This window comes from Scylla paramamosain, chromosome 27 (assembly GCF_035594125.1).
Source record: "Scylla paramamosain isolate STU-SP2022 chromosome 27, ASM3559412v1, whole genome shotgun sequence".
NCBI classification, from domain to species: domain Eukaryota; kingdom Metazoa; phylum Arthropoda; class Malacostraca; order Decapoda; family Portunidae; genus Scylla; species Scylla paramamosain.
The window spans coordinates 21162860-21187859 of NC_087177.1; the positions used below are offsets into that span (position 1 = coordinate 21162860).

The 25000-nt window shown below is 47.1% G+C and overlaps 3 protein-coding genes across 3 annotated transcripts; 1 reads left to right on the forward strand and 2 right to left on the reverse strand.

The window, feature by feature from the left end:
- The first annotated feature begins 4448 nt into the window (after nt 1-4448).
- Nucleotides 4449-5619, forward strand: LOC135114358 (histone H3-like). The gene has a single exon (XM_064030264.1). The coding sequence runs from the start codon at nt 5184-5186 to the stop codon at nt 5592-5594; it is 411 nt and encodes a 136-aa protein (XP_063886334.1). The 5' UTR covers nt 4449-5183; the 3' UTR covers nt 5595-5619.
- Nucleotides 5620-6203: 584 nt separating this feature from the next.
- On the reverse strand, nt 6204-6590 carry LOC135114362 (histone H2B-like). Its single transcript, XM_064030267.1, has one exon. The coding sequence runs from the start codon at nt 6584-6586 to the stop codon at nt 6215-6217; it is 372 nt and encodes a 123-aa protein (XP_063886337.1). The 5' UTR covers nt 6587-6590; the 3' UTR covers nt 6204-6214.
- Nucleotides 6591-12277: 5687 nt separating this feature from the next.
- Nucleotides 12278-13249, reverse strand: LOC135114363 (histone H4-like). The gene has a single exon (XM_064030268.1). It carries the CDS (start codon nt 12689-12691, stop codon nt 12380-12382), a length of 312 nt encoding a protein of 103 aa, XP_063886338.1. The 5' UTR covers nt 12692-13249; the 3' UTR covers nt 12278-12379.
- Nucleotides 13250-25000: the final 11751 nt, after the last annotated feature.

Genomic DNA, 25000 nt, shown 5'->3' on the forward strand with positions numbered 1-25000 from the left:
ACCACACCCAATACTTCCACACAAACTACTTCTAACACAAACACAAACTCAGAGAAACTTCTGCTTGCAGAAATTATCATAAAATATTCAATTCAGACCTCTTTTGGCGACTTAAAAAAGCAAGCTGAAACCATGAATTCCCTGCTTGAATATAACGGTTGCCCCACAATAAAGCTTCCACCAAACTTCCAACAAACCAACCAACAACACTTTAAACAACATTTCCAACAAAACGAAGAGATACACACTCCAACACCCCCACTTCAGCAACCCGAACTTACCACACCCAACGACACCAGTTCCCTCTCACCTAGGGACATGGGCTCCGAAGAAGACCCAGCTTCTGGTGAATCGCAGCCCCAGAAGTCCCCTCCAACACAATCCACTCCTACCACTACCATTACCAGTGCCATTACTTCTACCAACACAACCAACAACACCACAAAAAAGACTGACACAAAACGCCTGCTCACAAACCAACCCCAACCTTCACCCCCATCTACACGAACCGCATTAAGGGGTAGGAAAAACACCTAACACACTCAACAATGATCACAGTAGTACAACTAAACTGTCGCGGTTTCTGGAATAACAGACACCTTATCTCAGAAGCAATTCGATCTATCGATCCAGACATCGTCCTTCTCAACCACACAGGCACACCTCTTAAACCCATCAAACTTTACGGATACAACACACGCTACACAACAGGTACGCGCCATGATGGCGTAGCTATCATGGTAAAATGTACCATCAAACACATCCACATAACCGACTGGCCTTCAGCTCACTTCCTGGCCACCAAGATCGAAACACAACACGGGCAATTTCTAATCGCCACAACGTACAGCAGACCGGATACTGGGCTCCCTCTCACCAGCCTCAACAATCTCTTCAACCACACAAACCTACCAGTCTACATACTGGCAGACCTTAATGCCAGTCACACAGCATTTCGACATAACAAGAACAACCAACACGGACACGAACTTCTGCAACTCACACAACTAAAACGCCTCCGTTTCCTTGGTCCTGACTTTCCTACCTGCTATACCCACAATGGGAATGGCAGGCCGGATCTCATTCTCTCCAATCGGCAGTCCCTACCTTTCCACCACCACATCTCCCAAGGACCCCTCTGTGGTTCAGACCACGTTCCCATAATCCTAAAAATATCCTCCAACCCCATATCTATCCCATCCCCACCTGTCCCCGACTACCGCTCCGCCGATTGGGAGGGATTCAGGGAAACACTTACAGATCTACACCGACCAACACAGCTCGAAGGCCAACCATATACAGAAATAGACAGCGCCCTAGCGAAACTACACAGTGACATCCTGACATCAGCCAACAGACACACCCCAAAGAAACAACACACAATTCACATAGACTTCAGACCCTCCATAAAAACACAACGACTACTAGTGTGCTACAGAACACGCTTTTTAAAAAACATGAACAGCCTCATTCCCATCTACAGAGACCTATGCACCCTTCGCACACACATACTAAATAGCCTACAGGATGATCACAGCGCTCACTGGAGGACTCTAGTCTCCCGTATGGACGGAGCTCGCTGTAGAAACCCTACTCAGTTCTGGCACATGGTGCACAAGCTAAAGGGAAGCCAGCGGGAAAGATTCGAGTACCTCCTAGTGAACGGTGATCGAGTCACCAACCCAGACCAGGTCACCAACACCTTCCAGACACACTGGCGTAACTCCTTCCAACCACACCCTCTCCCTCTTCATGAGCCCAGTATTGCCCACATACACCATATCACCGATATTGTGCGCCAAAACCTAGCAAACACACTACCACATAACATTATACACTTAACACGACTAGACCCACAACACCCTCTCATCACACCCATTGAGGAGGAAGATGTCGCCAGGTTGCTCAGGCACACTCCGCGGCGAGCCCCCGGCCCCTCAGGAGTCACCTGGCCAATGGTGCGGAGCCTTCCTCCAGAAATCATATCCAGCCTGACAAAAATATTCAATGCTTGCCTCGCCTCTGGATACTTCCCAAAGGCTTTCAAAATTTCAAACATCACCCTAATTGCCAAGCCCGGAAAAAACTCTCACTTACCAGAAAACTATCGCCCCATAAGCCTACTTGAAATTCTTGGAAAAACTTTTGAGCGTCTAATCAATTTAAGATTGAGAGCGTTCCTCGAAGATAACGGATTGCTGGCACCACAGCAGTTCGGTTTCCGGAGGAACGCCTCAACTGAGGACGCCCTTAACAGCATAGTAGCCTACCTAAATTTCAACAAGCCATATTACAAGACAGCACTCGTGACAAAAGATGTCAAAAAAGCTTTTGACACCGTTTGGCACACCGGTTTAAAATATAAAATTTGTAATAACTTCAATCTCCCTTATCTAACACAACGCATCTTGTGTAGTTTTCTGGATGAGAGACAGACAAGAATCCGCCACAAGGGCACCTTTTCGTCATTTTTTACCCCTCAGGCTGGAGTCCCACAAGGCTCCGTACTCTCCCCAACCCTTTTTAACATGTACACAGCTGACCTACCCCTCCCAGCCCACAATGACTCACTAACTATTCAATACGCGGACGATGTAACGCAATTGGCCCGTGCCAGGTCGTTAGATCTCCTAACCGACAAAATTCAATGGGAACTGATGGCGACTGGCCTGTGGGAGATGAAATGGCGAATTCTCTCCCATCCCGAAAAATCAAAAGTCACTTATTTCAACATTAAAAGAAGTCAGCCCCGCCAAATCTCACTAAACAGAATTGATCCAATCCCCACCCCAATCCCCATCAGTAACAACAACAAAGTGCTTGGCCTCACCATAGATAAGCACCTCAACTTCAATATACATATAAAACAAAAAGCAACCATAGCCGCCAAGGCCTTGAGCAACCTGGAAAGATTTCGCGACAGCAGCACAAAAACAAAACTTCACCTCTACAAAGCTTTCATTCTCCCTCTCTTAACCTACTGCCCTCTTGCCCTCTCTCTCTCTGCTCCCTCCAACCTCTCTAAACTTCAGAAGGTTCAAAACCGAGCAATTCGTTTCGCTCTTGGGACGAAATGGTTCGACTTCAGAACCTCTCTCTCCATTCACGAGGAGTCCAACATCCCCCCTCTTAACATAACACTCCACAATAGAATCGAAAAACAACTAAGCTCCTTCTCCGACAGACACACAATCACATACAATTTCATTACCAACCTCCCCCCAGCTTTCCGTCACTTGCCGCACTGCAATCTCCTTGATCCTCCCACTGTGCCTCCTGAACCTGTCTTCTAGTAATGGACTCCTCCTTTCTTCCCTTCACTATCTCCTTTTTCTGTACCACTCATGGTGTCTGAGTGGCATCATCGTCGTTCTCTCGTTCACGTGGGCGGGCCCGCGTGCCAACACCTAGTGGTTTTTTCATATTTTTTGTCTTATGGTTTTGTATTCATATTTTTGTTTTTCTGCATTATTTTTCTGTCTCGCAGCCTAGGTTTTAAGGTGGCACCGGACCGCTCCTGGGAAAGGGACTAGACAAAAAAACACCGCCATTAACATACCATGCCTCTGACCGAGGGAGTGGGGTCGTGTGCCAACACCTAGTGGTTTTTTCATATTTTTTGTCTTATGGCTTTGTATTCATATTTTTGTTTTTTATACATTATTTTCCTGCCTCGCAGCCTAGGTTTCAAGAGGGCACCGGACCACTTCCAGAGAGACGGGGATAGCACGAACCGCACTCCTCCCACTGACGTCACGGCAATGGGGCCCCCGGCCGTCGGCATGACGTTCCGGTAGCGGTACCCCCCGAGGTAGTTAAGGAGCGGCCAGTACTGATGATGGGGACGGTAACCACACCATTCAGTGGAAGCCACTTCACCCCCCACACAGAGGTAGTTGGGTGCGGCAAGGGCTGGGCAGGAAGGTAGTCAAGAGATGGTGGGGCGGGGCCCTGGAAGCATCCATGCAGGAATCCCCATTCACCCCCCGCCACCAGCGACTTACCGCGTGCAGGCAGATGGTATTAGATTTGACCCCTCGTTGCGGTGAGGGAGCCTTTTCGAGCCTCTGTCATTGCACATCCTACCATCACGTCAATCATTATCACAAACCATCCTCTCCCTCCCCATGCATATAACACCACGACATTTTTTATATTATATTTATATATATATGTATATGTATATGTATGTATGTGTGTATATGTATATATGTGTATATATGTGTGTATATGTATATATGTGTGTATGTATGTATGTATGTATGTGTATGTGTATGTATATATATATATATATATATGTATATATATATATATATGTATATGTGTATATGTATGTGTATATATATATATATATATATATTTATTTATTTATTTATTTATTTATTTATTTATTTATTTATTTATTTATTTATTTATTTATTTATTTATTTTTTTTTTTTTTTTTTTTTTTTTTTTTTTTTTTTTTTTTTTTTTTTTTTTTTTTTTTTTTTAGCAGGGTGGCCTTTTTGCAGGACGAGTCACAGGACACAAGAAAAAAGGACCAACACCGCTTTTTTCACCCACCACATTACATCATACAATAAATATCCCGGCCATCACCAAATCACTCTACTACTATCCGTGGTTCGGAACCCACGTAAAACTGTAGGTCCCTCCGCTATACGGATGCAATTCTTCCTCTGTCCTTCTTTGAACCAATAAAAAGCACAAAAAAACCCTTTTTACTCTGACTGTCCTTCACTCCTCTTTCACAACCTGATAATGCAGGCTCTGGATAGTCTGGCCCCTAACTTGTGCGTGGTTTGGCCCGGGGATTTGGGTGCGTGGGCGGCGTCCGTGGCTGTGGCTGTGTTGGGCTTGGCTTGCTCGGTTGGTGGAGGACTCTCCTGCTTTCCCCGATAAAGCCCTTGTCTTCCTGGCCATCTTAGAATGAATATAACACGTTAAAAAAAAAAATAAATAAATAAATAAAAAACATAAAAAAAAGATGTCCCTCCTAATTCAAATTGCGCCTGGGTCAAGCCCCAGTGACTATTTCTCCTACTACAATTCCCTTCTTATCACCCCCCTATTCTTCCCACTATCCCCACTTCTCCCTCCCCATCTTTTCTCTCTTTGTTATGTTATGTTAAGCGCGGGCAGACTCAGCTGAGTGTTCGTTGTGAGTTGTTGTTACCACAACTATGGCACGTACCAAGCAAACGGCTCGCAAGTCCACTGGTGGCAAGGCGCCCCGCAAGCAGCTTGCTACAAAGGCAGCTCGCAAGTCTGCTCCAGCCACTGGAGGTGTCAAGAAACCCCACCGTTACAGGCCTGGAACCGTTGCTTTCCGTGAGATCCGCCGTTATCAGAAGAGCACTGAGCTGCTTATCAGGAAACTGCCTTTCCAGCGCCTGGTGCGTGAAATTGCTCAGGATTTCAAGACTGACCTCCGCTTCCAGTCCTCTGCTGTCATGGCTCTCCAGGAAGCTTCCGAGGCTTACCTCGTGGGTCTGTTTGAGGATACCAACCTGTGCGCCATCCATGCCAAGCGCGTGACTATCATGCCAAAGGACATCCAACTGGCTCGTCGCATCCGTGGCGAGCGTGTCTAAGAAGTCATCCACGAATGATCTTCATAACAGCAATATCTAGGCCCTTTTTAGGGCCAAACATCTCTTTCATTAAAGAATTTTCATAGACAATCTGTTTGGTTTTTTGGAAGAAAATATTTATTTTCCATCTTTCAGTATCAGGTTAATAATTAACTTTCGATTTTCAACTCAATATCCTTCCCCCCTTTTTTTTTTTTTATATTATTATTATTATTCCCTCTTCCATGGCCATATCTCTTTCACTTGGGAGAATTTTTATCTTTCTTTATCTCTATTTTTTTTTATCTTTTCTTTATCTCCACAGAATAATAATCACGATAATAATAAGCATAATAATAATAATAATAATAATAATAATAATAATAATAATAATGATACAATAATTATTATAATAATAATCATAATAAAAACAACAATATTAATAATATTAATAATGATAATAATAATAATAATAATAATAATAATAATAATAAAAATAATAATAATAATAATATTAATAATAATAACAATAATTATAATAATAATGCATTTGTCTATATCGTATTTTTTTTCCTTTTCAAGTGTGGCTCCAATGGAGCCGGGTATTATTTTATACTGGCAGCAGTATACTGGCCGCCTGTTTACTTGGAGGAGGTATACTTGGTAACAGCCTTGGTGCCTTCAGAAACAGCGTGTTTTGCCAGTTCACCAGGCAGAAGAAGACGGACAACGGTCTGGATTTCCCGGCTGGTGATGGTGGAGCGCTTGTTATAGTGTGCCAGGCGGGATGCCTCGGCAGCGATGCGCTCGAAAATGTCATTCACGAACGAGTTCATGATTGACATGGCCTTGGAGGACACGCCAGTGTCTGGGTGGACTTGCTTGAGCACCTTGTAGATGTAGATGGAGTAGCTCTCCTTCCTCCTGCGCTTCTTCTTCTTGTCGCCCTTGGCAATGGCCTTCTGTGCCTTGCCAGCTTTCTTGGCAGCCTTTCCTGATGCTTTGGGAGGCATAGTGTCGCCTTACTGCTGTGAGAACGAGTGTGCGTTTTCAAAGTTTCAAAGTTTCAAAGTTTCAAAGTTTATTGAGTAAAGTTGGGGGAGATAAAAAATAGGGGGAGGGGAAGTACAGAGTAAGAAATACAGAAATAAGTCAAAGTACAAAAGTTGCCGGGCGATCCGACCTGCTATTATTATACATATTAGAAACTATATTTAATATGAAAGTTTACATGTTGTTTGAAGCTTATATGAGGGTATTTATTTCTTTACATATTGTATATATCCTTAAAGTAACATATTTATATTGTGAGATGATGTAGGATGTTTATTTACAATGGGAAATAAAGTACTTAATTTTTACATAATACATTTTTATATTAATACTTAATAGACTTATTTATAAAGTGGTTCCGGGTTAGGGGTCCGTTCCAGCGCCCACAAGCTTCTGGGAAACCATGAGTGCTGCGACTGTGGCGCTGCTTCATGGAGCTGTCTCAGGGTCCGGTACTGCTCCCAGTCCTCCTCGGCCATGCGCTGCCACATCTGTGCCGCTTGTTGGTGTAGACGTATGTTGACCGGGGGGGTGTCTGAGTCCATATGAAGGGATTCAGAGCTCTTGAAATCATCCCACCGGACGCCAGCCGCAAACCGAAGTGCAGCATTTTGTACTCTCTGGAGGCGGCGGTGGGCAGTCTGGGTGAGGGCATGTAGAGGGACAGGTGGGTACGTTAGGACAGGCAGCACCATGGTCTTGACCAGGTGGAGCTTGACCTTGCTGTCCAGCTCTCGAAAACGTCGGAGGAGGGCCAAGGCAGCCTTGCCCCTCGCCACCCTCTGGGAGATGTGGGCCGAGTACCCTCGCCCTGAGACGTGAAGGCCCAGTAGTTTCCCGCTGGGGCTGAACTCGACGGCTTCCTCATCGACCAGCAGAAGTTTAGGGTTCTGCGTGGCTGGTGCTATGACTGAGAATTTAGCCATGTTTGTTCTTATTCTCCATTCTTCCTCGAACGTGCTGACTCGCGTAATTTCCCGCCCGGTCCTCGCATTTAGCATCAGGCGCGACCTTCCTGGATGGAAGACTACCTGGGAGACGTCGTCCGCATACTGGACGTTTATTCCTGCCTGGGAGGCAGGACAGTCTCCTGTGAATATGGTATATAGCGTCGGGGAGAGGACACTTCCCTGTGGCACCCCTGTCTGCAGCGGGAAGGGCGGTCCGCTGTAGGTGCCGACACGCACTCTGGCACTCCTATCGTCCAAAAAGTCGCAGAGAAGGCGCTCGACAGGGCCCGGGAGCCCCAAGTGCAGCACCTTGAACTTAAGCCCCAAGTGCCACACTTTGTCGAACGCCTTACTTACATCTCTGAGTACTAGGTTGCACCGATGTCCCAGTGCCTGGTGGAGTGCCAGAGTCTCTGTTGCCACAGCTATGGCGTGCGTCGTGCCTCTTCCCCGACGGAAACCATATTGTGCCGTGTTGTACAGGTGTCCCTCATCCAGGTGGTCACGCAGCCTCCTGCCGATGACCCTCTCGAACATTTTTCCTGGCACCTCCAGGAGGGAGATGGGCCGATAGCTGTCCGGTTGTGTTAGAGCCTTGCCAGGCTTGGCTATCATCTTCATCTCCGCTTCTTTAAGCCCGTCTGGAAAATAACCTGCAGACAGGGCAGAGTTGAAGATGTCCCGGAGTCGAGCAAGAGCAGGAGGCGGGAGGTGGGCGAGAATTGTCCTGTTGATCCCACTGCTGCCAGGGCAGGTGGGCTTGCTTGACCTAATGGCTGCTTTTAGCTCTTCTAGGGAGATGAAGCAGGTGAGTGGGGAGTCACCCGCCAGCCTCGTGGGGTCCGCTTCCTGGTGCGGAGTGGTGTGATGTCTGTGGACTGCAAGGTAATCCAGCACCATGTCATTGTCCTCATAGTCCTCGTCGTCGTCTTGGAAAACTGTTTCCCATTTCCTAGTAAATAGTCTGGCTTTGTCAACATTACTGTAGTGTCTTTGTCCGTTCCTGTCAAGTAGGTATGAGTCTTGTCCTTTTGTTCGTCCAGATAGGCGTTTGACCTGAGCCCAGAACCTCCTGGGCTCCTTGCACCTTGAAGCCAGACCCTCCAGAGTCCGTCCCCAGTGTCGCCTGGCTTCGTCTCTCCTTAATTCATGGAGCGTAAGTCTAAGTCTAACGTATCTTCTATAGTCGTCGTTCGTCCAGCCATGAAGTTGTGCTCTTTGTCGCAGTGCATTGAATTGTATCCTTGTCATCTGTGTTTGTCTAGTCGGTCTTGGGGCAGGTTCTAGTCTGTACTGTGTTTTTGGTATGTGTCGGTCCGCAGTGTCTTTTACCTTTGTCATCCAGTCCGCTAGTGCTGTGTCTATCTCCTCGAGACTCGCTCGGGAGATGTCAATTGCGTCTGTCATGTCTAAGCTTTCGTCCTCCTGAAAGGAGTCCCAGTCAACCCTATGAAAGGAGTAAGAAAGGGGGGTCGGAGTGAGAATAGGAGAAGTTGAAATGTCAATAATGATTGGTATGTGATCACTACTAGTTAGCGGGCCAGGGGAGAGAGAATGAGCATAGTGGAAGGTTTGATTGGAGAAGACAATGTCAGGTGAAGTGGAGGAGAGAGGTCCATAGTAGGTCGGAAAATTAGGGCCAATGTGTCTCGCGGTTTGTCGTCTAAAATAGTCCGTGAGATCACGGCCTACCTGATTCATAGTACCATACCCTAGTATCTGGTGTCGGGCGTTCAAGTCTCCTGCGAAAAGCATCGGTGTCTGCCTACGTATGAGTCTCATGAAATTGGGGTGGGGGATGTACTGTCGTCTAGGAGGTAAATATGTAGTTGCAATTGTCAAGGTCCCATCGAATGTCTCTATGTCAACAGCTAAGGTGTCAGAAAGAAAGTCATCCTGAATTCTGTGAGTGAGCGAGCATCTGACTGCTATCGCCACTCCATCATTTTGCTCACCACTAGAGTTCATCTGGTGAACTCGAAATCCAGGAATCCTAAGTCTGTTTTCGTCTGGTAGTCCGTGTCCGTTAATTAGTATGACGTCCGGGTCAAACTGTCGGTAAGTGTTACATAAGTCGTACTTACGAGTCGTCCAGTGTAATACATTGTGCTGGATTACCTTGAGTCGCTGCATTATGCTGTCTGGGTCTTCTTCTTCCTTCTTCTCCTCTTCTTGAGTGATGGCTCTGAAGAGGTGAAGGGTCCAGATGGCATGGTATCGAAGACTGCGTCCCGTACTGAAGTGAGGAGGTGATCCACAGGGCGGTCCATTTTCCTGAGGCGATCTATAACAAGGTCGTAGTCACTGGCACTGAGGTTATGACGGATCTTGTAGCGTCCTTCCCTTACCCCTCTTTCCATATGGGGGAAGGTGCGAGTTCGGGGCCACATGTCGGTGTTTTTCTTTACGATGACAACCTCCAGTCCATTAACTTCCTTTTCCTGCAGTCAGGGCTGTGATAAGGGCTGCCGTGTTCTTGATAGGCGCAAGTTTAACCTCAGGGATCCCATTTTTTGCCAAGCTCTCGGAAAGAGTTTTTTGGAAGGATCCTGGCTCTGCTACATTGGCCAGATGTGCATGTAGGAGGCACATTAAGCCGGTCATGTGTTGGCCAGTTGAGTCAGGGATACCATTAGTGGTTGTAGCCTGTGCATAGGTTGTAGTTGCTCCTTGTATCCTCTTCTGTCTCAGGCTATTTTGTTTTTCCCTGAGGGCTTGCTTCCTCACCATGCATTTCATTGCCATCGCATGGTGTGCTTCGTTACAGTTGATGCATCTTCGTTCCTGGGTTCTGCATTCCCAGTGCTGATGCCCCTCCTTGGCACAATTGGAGCACATTGAGTACCCCTGGGGTTTGTTACAGAGCCTTGTAACATGATCCTCCACTGCATAACAACGGTTACACGTTATGAGCTCTATGTACTCTTCTTGGTGCACTTGGGATGGGGGGATAGACATGCAGAACATCAACAGTCCCGTTTCAGTAGCTTTCTTGGCCATGTCACTCGTCTCGAAGGTGATCTTGACATTCTTGGAGCGTGGGAACTTGTAAACTTCTTGGACTTTTGCCCAACTCTGTTCCTTTTCGACTTCGTCCAGGATTTCGTTTGCATCATGCTCGTACACAAGATCGTCCAGTCTAGTGCAGACCACCGATCGTTGAGCCCGAAGGGTAGGGGGCATGAGTGCGCTGAAGCCATCCTCGGTGAGTTTCTCATGTTTCCCAGAGCTGAAGATTAAGTCAGCATCTTGCATTGATCCTGTGATCACAATTATGGCATCACGTGCTGGGATCAGACGGGTAATCTTCACCTCTGGGGCCAGAGTATGCAGGAGCCTTCGCCGAGTGGCGAGGTCATTGGCCCGGGCATGCTTTATTCGCACCCGAGTCATTGCTGCTAAGTAGTGCCTTATCCAGGGCCAAGCATTTCTCCGCGCGGTGAAGGGGGTGGCACTGAGGGTCACTGAGGGTCACAGGACAGGGAACACTAGGGTGCCGTGCGTTTTCTCAGTTGAAAAGTGGTATATATATTAGCGTGCCTACTCAGGATCAGGAGTCGCCACCTCAGCGAGCGTCCTGATTGGTCCAGACGCGCTCTGGGCCGATCTGATCTCGCGTATATATAGCCGTTTTTCCGAAAATTCACTACTTGCTCGCAGAGCTACCGACGAGGTTAGAGTACTCGCGCTCCTCATTTATCACCAACAACAACAACAACTACTACTACTACTACCACAACATCCATTATCATGTCTGGACGCGGCAAGGGAGGAAAGGTGAAGGGAAAGTCAAAGTCCCGTTCCAGTCGTGCTGGACTCCAGTTCCCGGTCGGCAGGATTCATCGCCTTCTAAGGAAAGGCAACTACGCCGAGCGCGTGGGTGCTGGTGCCCCCGTGTACCTTGCGGCAGTTATGGAGTACCTGGCTGGTGAAGTCCTTGAGCTTGCCGGCAATGCCGCCCGTGACAACAAGAAGACTCGCATCATCCCACGTCACCTGCAGCTGGCCATCCGCAACGACGAGGAACTTAACAAGCTCCTCTCCGGAGTCACCATTGCACAGGGTGGCGTGCTGCCCAACATTCAGGCCGTGCTCCTTTCCAAGAAGACTGAGAAGAAGTAAATAAAGGGCCTCCCTCCCCTTCAGCCAATATCACCATCAATCCGGCTCCTCTTCGGAGCCACACGTTCAAACATCTAGAGAGTTGTGTAGACTATACTGGTATATCAATAATAAGCAAGTAGTGTATTTATTTTCGAGTTAGTTATTTGTTATTATTATTATTATTATTTAGTCAGGCACGCAAGTGACCGAGAATAAATATGTATACTATATTTCTACTAATGTACCTGCTGTGTGTCACAGTGGAGAGTTGATTAGATGTGTTGTCTATTGTGATATGTTGAGGGTCTTTTTCATCTCAATGTATATTTTGTTTTATGAGAAACTGAGAACGATGAGGGGCGTGATCATTGAAATAAGTCAATGATAATAATAATAATAATAATAATAATAATAATAATAATAATAATAATAATAATAATAATGATAATAATAATAATAATAATGATACTTGGAGAAGACCTGATGAAGTGAGAAAGATGGTTATAATTAATAATGGTTTCTTTTCTTAGCTCAGATAGTGATAGTGAACATGGTTATGAGAAAGTAGTAGTAATAATAGTAGTCTATGGTCCTTCTTTCTTTTCATGTTTGTGGACCTTAAAAAGGTCCGGGAGATGATGTTATTCAATGATGATAATGCAAGCTGAATAGCTGGCACCATCTCAATAATGGAGCGATTTAACCACCAAATCCGTACAGGGTACGGCCCTGACGCTTGAGGGCGTAGACAACGTCCATGGCAGTAACGGTCTTACGCTTGGCGTGCTCGGTATAGGTGACAGCATCCCTGATAACGTTCTTAAGGAACACCTTGAGCACCCCACGAGTCTCCTCGTAGATGAGACCAGAGATGCGCTTGACGCCACCTCGGCGAGCTAGACGACGGATAGCAGGCTTGGTGATTCCCTGGATGTTATCACGCAGAACCTTACGGTGACGCTTGGCGCCTCCCTTTCCAAGACCCTTGCCTCCCTTGCCGCGGCCAGTCATGGTGATGAGAGCTGCTAGTACGACGTCCGAACGGTCTAACAGGAAGCTCACGAATGTGCCTCAAAATATAACATAACATAACAAAGAGAGAAAAGATGGGGAGGGAGAAGTGGGGATAGTGGGAAGAATAGGGGGGTGATAAGAAGGGAATTTTAATAGGAGAAATAGTCACTGGGGCTTAACCCAGGCGCAATTTGAATTAGGAAGGACATATTTTTTTTTTTTTTTTTTTTTTTTTTTAAACGTGTTATATTCATTCTAAGATGGCAAGGGAGACAAGGTCCTTATCGGGGAAAGCAGGAGAGTCCGTAACCAACCGAGCAAGCCAAGCCCAAAACAGCCACGGCAACGGACTCCGCCCACGCACCCAAAACACCAGGCCAAACCACGCACAAGTTAGGGGCCAGACTATCCAGAGCCTGCATTATCAGGATGTGAAAGAGGAGTGAAGGACAGTCAGAGTAAAAAGGGTTTTTTTTGTGTTTTTTATTGGTTCAAAGAAGGACAGAGGAAGAAGTACATCCGTATAGCGGAGGGACCTACAGTTTTACGTGGGTTCCGAACCACGGATAGTAGTAGAGTGATTTAGTGATGGCTGGGATATTTATTGTGTGATGTAATGTGGTGGGTAGAAAAACGGTGTCGGTCCTTTCATCTCGTGTCCTGTGACTCGTCCTGCAAAAAGGCCAACCTGCTAAAAAAAAAATAAAAAAAATAAAAAAACAAAAAAAACAAAAGAGAATATAAAAAATGTCGTGGTGTTATGTGCATGGGGAGGGTGAGGATAGTTTGTGATAATGATTGATGTGCAATGACAGAGGCTCGAAAAGGCTCCCTCACCGCAACGAGGGGTCAAATCTAATACCATCTGCTTGCACGTGGTAAGTCGCCGGTGGTGGGGGGTAAATGGAGATTCCTGCATGGATGCTTCCAGGGCCCCGCCCCACCATCTCTTGACTACCTTACTACCCAGCTCTGGCCGCACCAAACTACCTCTGTGGGGGGGGGGTGAAGTGGCTTCCACTGAATAGTGTGGTTGCCGTCCCCACCATCAGTGCTGGCCGCTCCATAACTGCCACGGGGGGTACCACTACCGGAACGTCATGCCAATGGCCGGGGGCCCCATTGCCGTGGCGTCAGTGGGAGAAGTGCGGTTCGTGCTATCCTCTTTCATCTGAAAGTGGTCCGGTGTCCCCTTGAGAACCTAGGCTGCGAGACGGAAAAATAATGCATAAAAAAAAAAAAAAATATGAATAAAAAACCATAAGACAAAATATATAAAAAAACCACTAGGTGTTGGCACGCGAGCCCACTTCTTCGGTCAGAGGCATGGAATGTTAATGGTGGTGTGTTTTGTCGCATCTTTTTCTCGGGAGCGGTCCAGTGCCTCCTTGGGACCTAGGCTGCGAGACAGAAAGATAATGCATAAAATAAACAAAAAAATGAATACAAAGCCATAAGACAAAAAATATGAAAAAACCACTAGGTGTAGGCACATGGGCTCGCCCCACGTGAACGAGAGTGCGACGATGATTCCACTCAGACACCTTGAGTAGTAGAGAAGATTAGAGAAAGAGAGAGAGAGAGAGAGAGAGAGAGAGAGAGAGAGAGAGAGAGAGAGAGAGAGAGAGAGAGAGAGAGAGAGAGAGAGAGTGAAAGAGAGAGTGAAGGAGTCCGTTATTTAGAAAATGGGGTCAGGTGGCACAGTGGGAGGGTCAAGGAGGTTGCAGTGTGGGAGGTGACGGAAAGCTGGGGGAAGGTTGGTTATGAAATTGTATGTGTTTGTGTGTCTGTCAGAGAAGGAGGTTAGCTGTTTGTCGAGTCTGTTGTAGTGTGTTATGTTAACAGGAGGGATGTTGGACTCCTCATGAGTAGAGAGAGAGGACCGAAAGTCGAACCATTTCGTTCCAAGGGCGAAACGAATTGCTCGATTCTGGACCCTCTGAAGTTTTGAGAGGTTAGTGGGAGCGGAAAGAGAGAGTGCAAGAGGGCAATAGGTTAAAAGGGGGAGAATAAAAGCTTTGAAGAGGTGTAGTTTTGTTTTCGTGTTGCTGTCGCGAAATCTTTCGAGGTTGCTCAAGGCCACAGCGGCTAAAGCAGCTTTTTGGTTTATATGTATGTTGAATTTGAGGTGATTGTCGATGGTGAGGCCAAGCACTTTGTTGTTGTTACTGATGGGGATTGGGTTGGGGTGTGGAACAATGTTGTTCAATGAGATTTGGCGAGGCTGACTTTTTTTTATGTTAAAGTAGGTGACTTTAGATTTTTCGGGATGGGAGAGGATTCGCCATTTCATCTCCCATAGGCTAGTCGCCGTCAGTTCCCGTTGAATTTTGTCTGTGAGGAGATCTAACGACCTGGCTCGAGCCAATTGCGTTACATCGTCCGCGTATTGAATGGTTAATGAATCATTATGAACTGGAGGGGGCATGTCAGCTGTATACATGTTGAAAAGGGTGGGGGAGAGTACAGAGCCTTGTGGGACTCCAGCCTGAGGGGAAAAGGATGTTGAAAAGGTGCCCTGATGACAGATTCTTGTCCGTCTCTCTACCAGAAAACTACATAGTATGCGTTGCGTTAGGGGGGGAAGGTTGAAGATGTTGCAAATTTTGTGTTTTAAGCCTGCGTGCCAAACAGTGTCAAATGCTTTTTTGACATCTTTTGTTACAAGGGCTGCTCTGAAATAGGGCTTATTGAAATTTAAGTATGCAACTATGCTGTTTAGAGCGTCCTCGGTTGAGGCGTTCCTCCGGAAGCCGAACTGCTGTGGTGCCAGCAGCTCGTTACCTTCGAGGAACGCTCTCAATCTTAAATTGATGAGGCGTTCAAAGGTTTTTCCGAGAATTTCAAGGAGGCTAATGGGGCGATAGTTTTCTGGTAAGTGGGAGTTTTTTCCGGGCTTAGCAATGAGGGTGATGTTTGAAATTTTGAATGACTTAGGAAAGTATCCAGAGGCAAGGCAGGCGTTGAAAATCTCCGTCAGGCTGGATATAGTTTCTTGGGGAAGGTTCCGCACCATGGGCCAGGTGACTCCTGAGGGGCCAGGGGCTCGCCGCGGAGTATGCCTGAGCAGCCTGGCGACATCATCCTCGTCAATAGGTGTGGTGAGAGGGTGTTGGGGGTTGAGGCGTATTTTTTGTATAGTGTTATGTGGAATCGTGTTTGCTAGGTTGTGGCGTGCACGATCGATGATGTTGTTTATGTGGGCAATACTGGGCTCGTGGAGTGGGAGAGGGTGTGGTTGGAAAGTATTGTGCCAGTGTGTCTTGAAGATGCTGGTGACTTGTTCTGGGTTTGTGATGCGATCCCCGTTCACTAGGAGGTACTCGAATCTTTCCCGCTGGCATCCCCTCAGCCTGTACACCATGTGCCAGAACTGTGTAGGATTACTGCAACGGGTTCTGTCCATATGGGAGACTAGATCTTCCTGTAGGCTATTTGTTATGTGTGTACGAAGGGTGCAAAGATCTCCGTAGATAGGTGTGTGGTTGTGCTTGTTTTTTAAAAAGCGTGTTCTGTAGCACACAAGCAGCCTTTGTGTTCTAATGGAAGGTCGGAAGTCTATATGAATTATATGTTGTTTTGTTGGTATGTGTCTGTTGGCTGATGTCAGAATATTGTTGTGTAACGTCTCTAAGGCACTGTCTATGTCTGTGTAGGGTTGGCCTTCGAGCTGTGTTGGTCGGTGTAAGTCTGTGAGTGTTTTCTTGAAGCTCTCCCAGTCGGCGGAGCGGTAGTCGGAGACAGGTGGGGATGGGGTGGATATGGGATTGGAGGATATTTTGAGGATTAGGGGAACGTGGTCAGAACCACAGAGTGGTCCATGGGAGATATAGTGGTGGAAAAGTAGGGATTGCCGATTGGAGAGGATGAGATCTGGCCTGCCATTCCCATTGTGCGTAAAGCAGGTGGGGAAGTCAGGTCCAAGGAAACGGAGGCGTTTCAGTTGTGTTAGTTGAAGGAGTTCGTGTCCGTGTTGGTTGTTGTTTGAGTGTTTGAAGGCGGTGTGTTTGGCGTTTAGGTCTGCAAGTATGTAGACCGGGATGTTTGTGTGATTGAAAAGATTGTTGAGGCTGGTGAGTGGGAGCCCAGTTTTTGGTCTGCTGTATGTGGTGGCAATGAGAAATTGCCCATGTTGTGTTTCGATCTTGGTGGCCAGGAAGTGGGCTGAGGGCCAGTTGGTTATGTGTATGTGTTTGATGGTACATTTTACCATGAGAGCTACGCCGTCATGGTGCGTACCTGTTGTGTAGCGTGTGTTGTAGCCATATAGTTTTATGGGTTTTGGTGGTGAACCTGTGTGGTTGAGGAGGACGATGTCTGGATCGATCGATCGAATTGCTTCTGAAATATGGTGTCTGTTATTCCAGAAACCGCGACAGTTTAATTGTATTATTGTGAGCATGATTTAAGTGTTTTTTATGTGTTTTTTTTACCCCTCGACGCGGTTCGTGTAGAGGGAGGGGAGGGTTGGGGCACTGTCGCTAGGTGTCGCTTTGTTTCAGTCTTTTTTGTGGTGTTAGTGGTGTTGGCAGTAGTGGTGGTAGAGGTAGAGGTAGATCGTGGTGGAGAGGGCTTTTGGGGCTGCGATTCCCCACAAGCTGAGTCCTCTTCAATAACCAATTCCCCAGGTGAAGGGGGACTAGCGTTATTAGGTGTGGTGTGTTCAGGTTCTTGGAGTGTGGGTGTTGGGGCGTGTGTTTCTTCATTTTGTTGTGGGTAGTTTTGTTTGAAGTGTTCTTGGTTTGTCTGGTGGAAGTGTGGTGGAAGTTTTATTGTGGGGCAGCCATTGTACTCAAGCAAGGAGTTCATTGTTTCTGCCTGTTTTTTTAGATCACCAAATGAGGTTTGGATTGAATATTTTATTATAATTTCTGCAAGCAGAAGTTTCTCGGTGTTTGTGTTTGTATTTTTTGGTGTGAGAGAGTAGGGTGTAGTGGCTTGGGCGTAGGAAGTGGTTGGTTGAGGAGTGGTCTGTGGTGAGTTTTGTTGTTTTTGGTGAGCGCGTTTTATTTGGCATTTAAAGGAAACGGCAGTGTGTTCGCCGTTGCAATTCGCGCATTTTATGGTGGAGGCCTAGCAATTCCTATAATCGTGGCCCCTAGCTGCACACTTGGAGCACACTTGTTCTGTTTCTTTGCACTGGTTTGTGCGGTGGCTGAATTGATAACACTTGTAGCACTGGGTGACTGGGAGGTATTCTTCTATGTTAATATTGTATGAGGGCACTATTTGAGAAAATAGCTTAATGCCATTGTTTTTTAAAAGTTCGGCCTGTTGTTTTGAGCGTAGTTTAATCTTCAGCATATGGACTTTTGGGATGATGAGTAGTTCGTCAATCTGTGTATCATTCTTTTCCTGGATTTCAGTCAGGAGGTCGTCGTTGGTTTTTTTAAGATGTACTCGTCTACTCGCCGGGCAAGGATCGTTCTAGCCGATTTTTGCTCCGGAGACTCGACGAGCTCGAAGCCAAGAAGTTTTAAGTTTTCGGTCGCTTGGTGAGACGTGTGGTTATCACGGTCCGCGTCATTAGCTAAACCGATAATGATGTAGGGGCCAGATTTGAAGCATTTCGTGTGGGGGACCTGGGTTCTGGAAAAGAAAGCATTGCTAAGGTCAGCGGGGATGTTAGCAATTTTTTTTTTGTATCTTATAGTCCGGTCAGGGGGGCGTGGGAGGGCCATCCCGTCATAGGGCGGGGCCCTATGACGATTATAACCTTGTAGAGGTGGCGCTACAGCCTTGTGGCGCTACAGCCTTATGAGTGCTACAACCACGAGTACCTATAACAACCTATTGTTGTTTCCTATCGTCCTAGTGCCCTATATCCCGAGGGGGATCCTAGCTGGAGGGAAGAAAGCCCTAAATATCTGACCCTGAGGTAGGGTTTGTACTCTGCCGAAGATTCTCCAGGCTGCTCTGGCCAGCACTGGAGGCCCCGGTGGCTAGAGAGCGCGGGAAAGGCTTGCCTAAGGCCCTTCTTTCTTTTCATGTTTGTGGACCTTAAAAAGGTCCGGGAGATGATGTTTTTCAATGATGATAATGCAAGCTGAATAGCTGGCACCATCTCAATAATGGAACGATTTAACCACCAAATCCGTACAGGGTACGGCCCTGACGCTTGAGGGCGTAGACAACGTCCATGGCAGTAACGGTCTTACGCTTGGCGTGCTCGGTATAGGTGACAGCATCCCTGATAACGTTCTCAAGGAAAACCTTGAGCACCCCACGAGTCTCCTCGTAGATGAGACCAGAGATACGCTTGACGCCACCTCGGCGAGCTAGACGACGGATAGCAGGCTTGGTGATTCCCTGGATGTTATCACGCAGAACCTTACGGTGACGCTTGGCGCCTCCCTTTCCAAGACCCTTGCCTCCCTTGCCGCGGCCAGTCATGGTGATGAGAGCTGCTAGTACGACGTCCGAACGGTCTAACAGGAAGCTCACGAATGTGCCTCAAAATAACATAACATAACATAACAAAGAGAGAAAAGATGGGGAGGGGGAAGTGGGGATAGTGGGAAGAATAGGGGGGTGATAAGAAGGGAATTGTAGTAGGAGAAATAGTCACTGGGGCTTAACCCAGGCGCAATTTCAATGAGGAAGGACATCTTTTTTTTTTTTTTTTTTTTTTTTTTTTTACGTGTTATATTCATGCTAAGATGGCAAGGGAGACAAGGTCCTTATCGGGGAAAGCAGGAGAGTCCGCCACCAACCGAGCAAGCCAAGCCCAACACAGCCACAGCCACGGACGCCGCCCACGCACCCAAAACCCCGGGCCAAACCACGCAAAAGTTAGGGGCCAGACTATCCAGAGCCTGTACCATCAGGATGTGAAAGAGGAGTGGAGGACAGTCAGAGTAAAAAGGGTTTTTTTTTTTGCTTTTTATTGGTTCAAAGAAGGACAGAGGAAGAAGTACATCCGTATAGCGGAGGGACCTACAGTTTTACGTGGGTTCCGAACCACGGATAGTAGTAGAGTGATTTGGTGATGGCAGGGATATTTAATGTATGATGTAATGTGGTGGGTGAAAAAGCGGTGTCGGTCCTTTCTGCTCGTGTCCTGTGACTCTTCCTGCAAAAAGGCCAACCTGCTAAAGAAAAGAGAAGTATAAAAAATGTTGTGGTGTTATGTGCATGGGGAGGGTGAGGATGGTTTGTGATAATGATTGACATGATGGTAGGATGTGCAATGACAGAGGCTCGAAAAGGCTCCCTCACCGCAACGAGGGGTCAAATCTAATACCATCTGCTTGCACGCGGTAAGTCGCTGGTGGCGGGGGGTGAATGGGGATTCCTGCATGGATGCTTCCAGGGCCCCGCCCCACCATCTCTTGACTACCTTCCTGCCGAGCCCTTGCCGCACCCAACTACCTCTGTGTGGGGGGTGAAGTGGCTTCCACTGAATGGTGTGGTTACCGTCCCCATCATCAGTACTGGCCGCTCCTTAACTACCTCGGGGGGTACCGCTACCGGAACGTCATGCCGACGTCCGGGGGCCCCATTGCCGTGACGTCAGTGGGAGGAGTGCGGTTCGTGCTAACCCCGTCTCTCTGGAAGTGGTCCGGTGCCCCCTTGAAACCTAGGCTGCGAGGCAAGAAAATAATGTATAAAAAACAAAAATATGAATACAAAGCCATAAGACAAAAAATATGAAAAAACCACTAGGTGTTGGCACACGACCCCACTCCCTCGGTCAGAGGCATGGTATGTTAATGGCGGTGATTTTTTGTCGCGTCCCTTTCCCAGGAGCGGTCCGGTGCCACCTTAAAACCTAGGCTGCGAGACAGAAAAATAATGCACAAAAACAAAAATATGAATACAAAACCATAAGACAAAAAATATGAAAAAAACACTAGGTGTTGGCACGCGGGCCCGCCCACGTGAACGAGAGAACGACGATGATGCCACTCAGACACCATGAGTGGTACAGAGAAAGGAGATAGTGAAGGGAAGAAAGGAGGAGTCCATTATTAGAAAACAGGTTCAGGAGGCACAGTGGGAGGATCAAGGAGATTGCAGTGCGGCAGGTGACGGAAAGCTGGGGGGAGGTTGGTAATGAAATTGTATGTGATTGTGTGTCTGTCGGAGAAGGAGCTTAGTTGTTTTTCGATTCTATTGTGGAGTGTTATGTTAAGGGGGGGGATGTTGGACTCCTGGTGAATGGAGAGAGAGGTTTGGAAGTCGAACCATTTCGTCCCAAGAGCGAAACGAATTGCTCGGTTTTGAACTTTTTGAAGTTTAGAGAGGTTGGAGGGAGCAGAGAGAGAGAGGGCAAGAGGGCAGTAGGTTAAGAGAGGGAGAATGAAAGCTTTGTAGAGGTGAAGTTTTGTTTTTGTGCTGCTGTCGCGAAATCTTTCCAGGTTGCTCAGGGCCTTGGCGGCTATGGTTGCTTTTTGTTTTATATGTATATTGAAGTTGAGGTGCTTATCTATGGTGAGGCCAAGCACTTTGTTGTTGTTACTGATGGGGATTGGGGTGTTGATTGGAGTAATTCTGTTTAGTGAGATTTGGCAGGGCTGACTTCTTTTAATGTTGAAATAAGTGACTTTTGATTTTTCGGGATGGGAGAGAATTCGCCATTTCATCTCCCACAGGCTAGTCGCCATCAGTTCCCATTGAATTTTGTCGGTTAGGAGATCTAACGACCTGGCACGGGCCAATTGCGTTACATCGTCCGCGTATTGAATAGTTAGTGAGTCATTGTGGGCTGGGAGGGGTAGGTCAGCTGTGTACATGTTAAAAAGGGTGGGGGAGAGTACGGAGCCTTGTGGGACTCCAGCCTGAGGGGTAAAAAATGGCGAAAAGTTGCCCTGGTGGCGGATTCTTGTCTGTCTCTCATCCAGAAAACTACACAAGATGCGTTGTGTTAGAAAAGGGAGATTGAAGTTATTACAAATTTTGTATTTCAAACCGGTGTGCCAAACGGTGTCAAAAGCTCTCTTGACATCTTTTGTCACGAGTGCTGTCTTGTAATATGGCTTGTTGAAATTTAGGTAGGCTACTATGCTGTTAAGGGCGTCCTCAGTTGAGGCGTTCCTCCGGAAACCGAACTGCTGTGGTGCCAGCAATCCGTTACATTCGAGGAACGCTCTCAATCTTAAGTTGATTAGACGTTCAAAAGTTTTTCCAAGAATTTCAAGGAGGCTTATGGGGCGATAGTTTTCTGGTAAGTGAGAGTTTTTTCCGGGCTTGGCAATAAGGGTGATGTTTGAAATTTTGAAAGCCTTTGGGAAGTATTCAGAGGCGAGGCAAGCATTGAAAATTTTTGTCAGGCTGGATATGATTTCTGGAGGAAGGCTCCGCACCATCAGCCATGTGACTCCTGAGGGGCCGGGGGCTCGCCGCGGAGTATGTCTGAGCAACCTGGTGACATCCTCCTCCTCAATGGGTGTGGTGAGAGGGTGTTGGGGATCTAGGTGTGTTAAGTGTATAATGTTATGTGGTAGCGTGTTTGCTATGTTTCGGCGCACAAGATCGGTGATGTGGTGTATGTGGGCAATACTGGACTCATGGGGAGGGAAAGGGTGTGGTTGGAAGGTGTTGCACCAGTGTGTCTGGAAGGTGTTGGTGACCTGGTCTGGGTTGGTGACTCGATCACCGTTCACTAGGAGGTACTCGAATCTTTCCCGGTGGCATCCCTTCAGCTTGTGCACCATGTGCCAGAACTGAGTAGGATTTTTGCAGCGAGCTCCGTCCATAAGGGAGACTAGGTTCCTCCAGTGAGCGCTGTGGTCATCCTGTATTCTATTTAGTATGTGTGTGCGAAGGGTGCAGAGGTCTCTGTAGATGGGTATGTGGTTGTGCATGTTTTGTAAAAAGCGTGTTCTGTAGCACACTAGTAGTCGTTGTGTTTTTATGGAGGGTCTGAAGTCTATGTGAATTTTGTGTTGTTTCTTTGGTGTGTGTCTGTTGGCTGATATCAGGATGTCACTATGTAGTGTCTCTAGGGCACTGTCTATTATTGTATAGGGTTGGCCTTCGAGCTGTGGTGGTTGGTGTAGGTCTGAAAGAGTTTTCCTGAATCCCTCCCAGTCGGCGGAGCGGTAGTCGGGGACAGGTGGGGATGGGATAGATATGGGGTTTGAGGATATTTTTAGGATTAGGGGGACGTGGTCTGAACCACAGATGGGTCCGTGGGAGATGTGGTGATGGAAAGGTAGGGATTGCCGGTTGGAGAGGATGAGATCCGGCCTGCCATTCCCATTGTGGGTATAGCAGGTAGGAAAGTCAGGGCCAAGGAAACGGAGGCGTTTCAGTTGTGTAAGTTGTAGAAGTTGGTGTCCATGTTGGTTGTTCTTGGTGTGTCTAAATGCTGTGTGACTGGCATTGAGGTCTGCCAGTATATAGGCTGGTATGTTTGTGTGATTGAAGAGATTGTTGAGACTGGTGAGAGGGAGCCTTGTATCCGGTCTGCTGTATGTGGTGGCAATAAGAAATATCCCGTGTTGTGTTTCGATCCTGGTGGCCAAGAAGTGTGCTGAAGGCCAGTCGGTTATGTGGATGTGTTTGGTGGTGCATTTGACCATGACAGCTACGCCATCATGACGTGTACCTGTAGTGTAACGTGTGTTATATCCATATAGCTTAATTGGTTTTGTTGGTGAACCTGTGTGGTTCAGGAGGACGATGTCTGGGTCGATTGATCGAATAGCTTCTGAAATAAGGTGCCGGTTATTCCAGTAGCCGCGACAATTTAGTTGCATGATCGTAATCATGTTTTCTTAACTCTCGATGTGGTTCGTGTGGGTCTGGGGGAGGTGGGTTGTGTACCCGGAATGTGTCTTTTATGTGCGGTGTTACTGGCTTGTGTTGGTGTGTTTTCGTTCGTTTTTGTGGTGGAGGTAGTGGTAGGAGTGGGGCTGTGGGGTTGCGTTTTCCCAGAAACTGTGTCCTCACCGGTAGCTAGGTTCCCGGTTGGAAGGAGGCTGGATTGTTCGGTGGAGGAGGAGTTTGGTTCCTGATTAGGGACTGTAGGAGCTTCTGTTTGTTCAGCAAGGTGGTGTTGTTGGTTTGTTTGTGTAGGGGGTTCTGTTTGTTCCACAAGCTTTTGTTGGTAGTGTTGTTGATTTGTTTGTGTGAAATTTGGTGGGAGTTTTATTGTTGGACAACCATTGTACTCCAGCAGTGAGTTCATGGTTTCTGCTTGTTTTTTCAGGTCACCGAAGGAGGTTTGTATGGAATATTTGATTATAATTTCGGCTAGTAGCAATTTTTCCATGTTTGTGTTAGAAATTGTGTTCATGTGTGTTGGGGTGGCAGGTGTGGCTGCTTGAGCGTAGGAATTGTTTGGCTGTGAAGAGGTTGTTGGTGTTGCTGTTATGGAGTTTTGTTGTTGCTGCTGGGTGCGTTTAACTGGGCATTTGAACGAGACAGCAACGTGTTCGCCGTCACAGTTAGCGCATTTTAATGTGGTTGATTGGCAGTTTCTATAATCGTGGCCCTTAGCTGCACACTTAGAGCACACTTGTTCTTTCTCCTTACATTGGTTTGTTCTATGGCTGAATTTATAACACTTATAACATTGATTTACCGGACGGTATTCCTCAATGCTGACGTTGTAAGAGGGTATTATTTGGGAAAAGAGTTTGATTCCTTTCTTCTGCGCCTGTTCTGCCTGCTGTCTCGATCGTAGCTTTAGTTTGATCATGTGTACTTTTTGTATGAGTTTTATGTCGTCGATCTGGATTCCGTTTTTTTCTTCGATCTTCTCTCGGAGATCCTCGCTGGTTTTTTTCAGTATACTCGTATAATCGTCGACTCGACGGGCAAGGATTGTTCGAGCGGCGATTTGCTCCGGAGACTCTACGAGCTCGAAGCCTAGAAGTTTTAAATTTTCGGTTGCCTGTTCTGTGGTGTGTTTTTCACGGTCCGCCTCGCTAGCTAAGCCAACGATGATATACGGGCCAGATCGGAAACATTTTGTATGGGGTACCTGTGTTCTGGTAAAGAACGAATTGCTGATGTCGGCAGGAATGCTTGCAGTCTTTATCCGGTACCTTATAGTCCGATCAGGGGGGCGTGGAGCGGCCATCTTATCATAGGGCCGGGCCCTATGATACTGCAGCCTTGTGGAAGAATCTGTGGTGAAAAAGTGTTTTTAAAAGTAAGTGGCGCTACAGCCTTGTGGCGCTACAGCCTTTTGGGTGCTACAACCACGAGTGGCCTAAAAACAACCTGTTGTTGTTTCCTATCGCCCTAGAACCTATATCCCGAGGGGGATCCTAGCTGGAGGGAAGAAACCCTGAATATCTAGCCCTGAGATAGGGCTTGTACGCTACCGAGGTGTCTCTAGGCTGCTCTAGCCAA

What these genes read in the sequence shown, in the direction of transcription:
- LOC135114362 (XM_064030267.1), bottom strand. Translation starts at nt 6,586, where the DNA reads ATGCCTCCCAAAGCATCAGGAAAGGCTGCCAAGAAAGCTGGCAAGGCA.
- LOC135114358 (XM_064030264.1), top strand. Translation starts at nt 5,184, where the DNA reads ATGGCACGTACCAAGCAAACGGCTCGCAAGTCCACTGGTGGCAAGGCG.
- LOC135114363 (XM_064030268.1), bottom strand. Translation starts at nt 12,691, where the DNA reads ATGACTGGCCGCGGCAAGGGAGGCAAGGGTCTTGGAAAGGGAGGCGCC.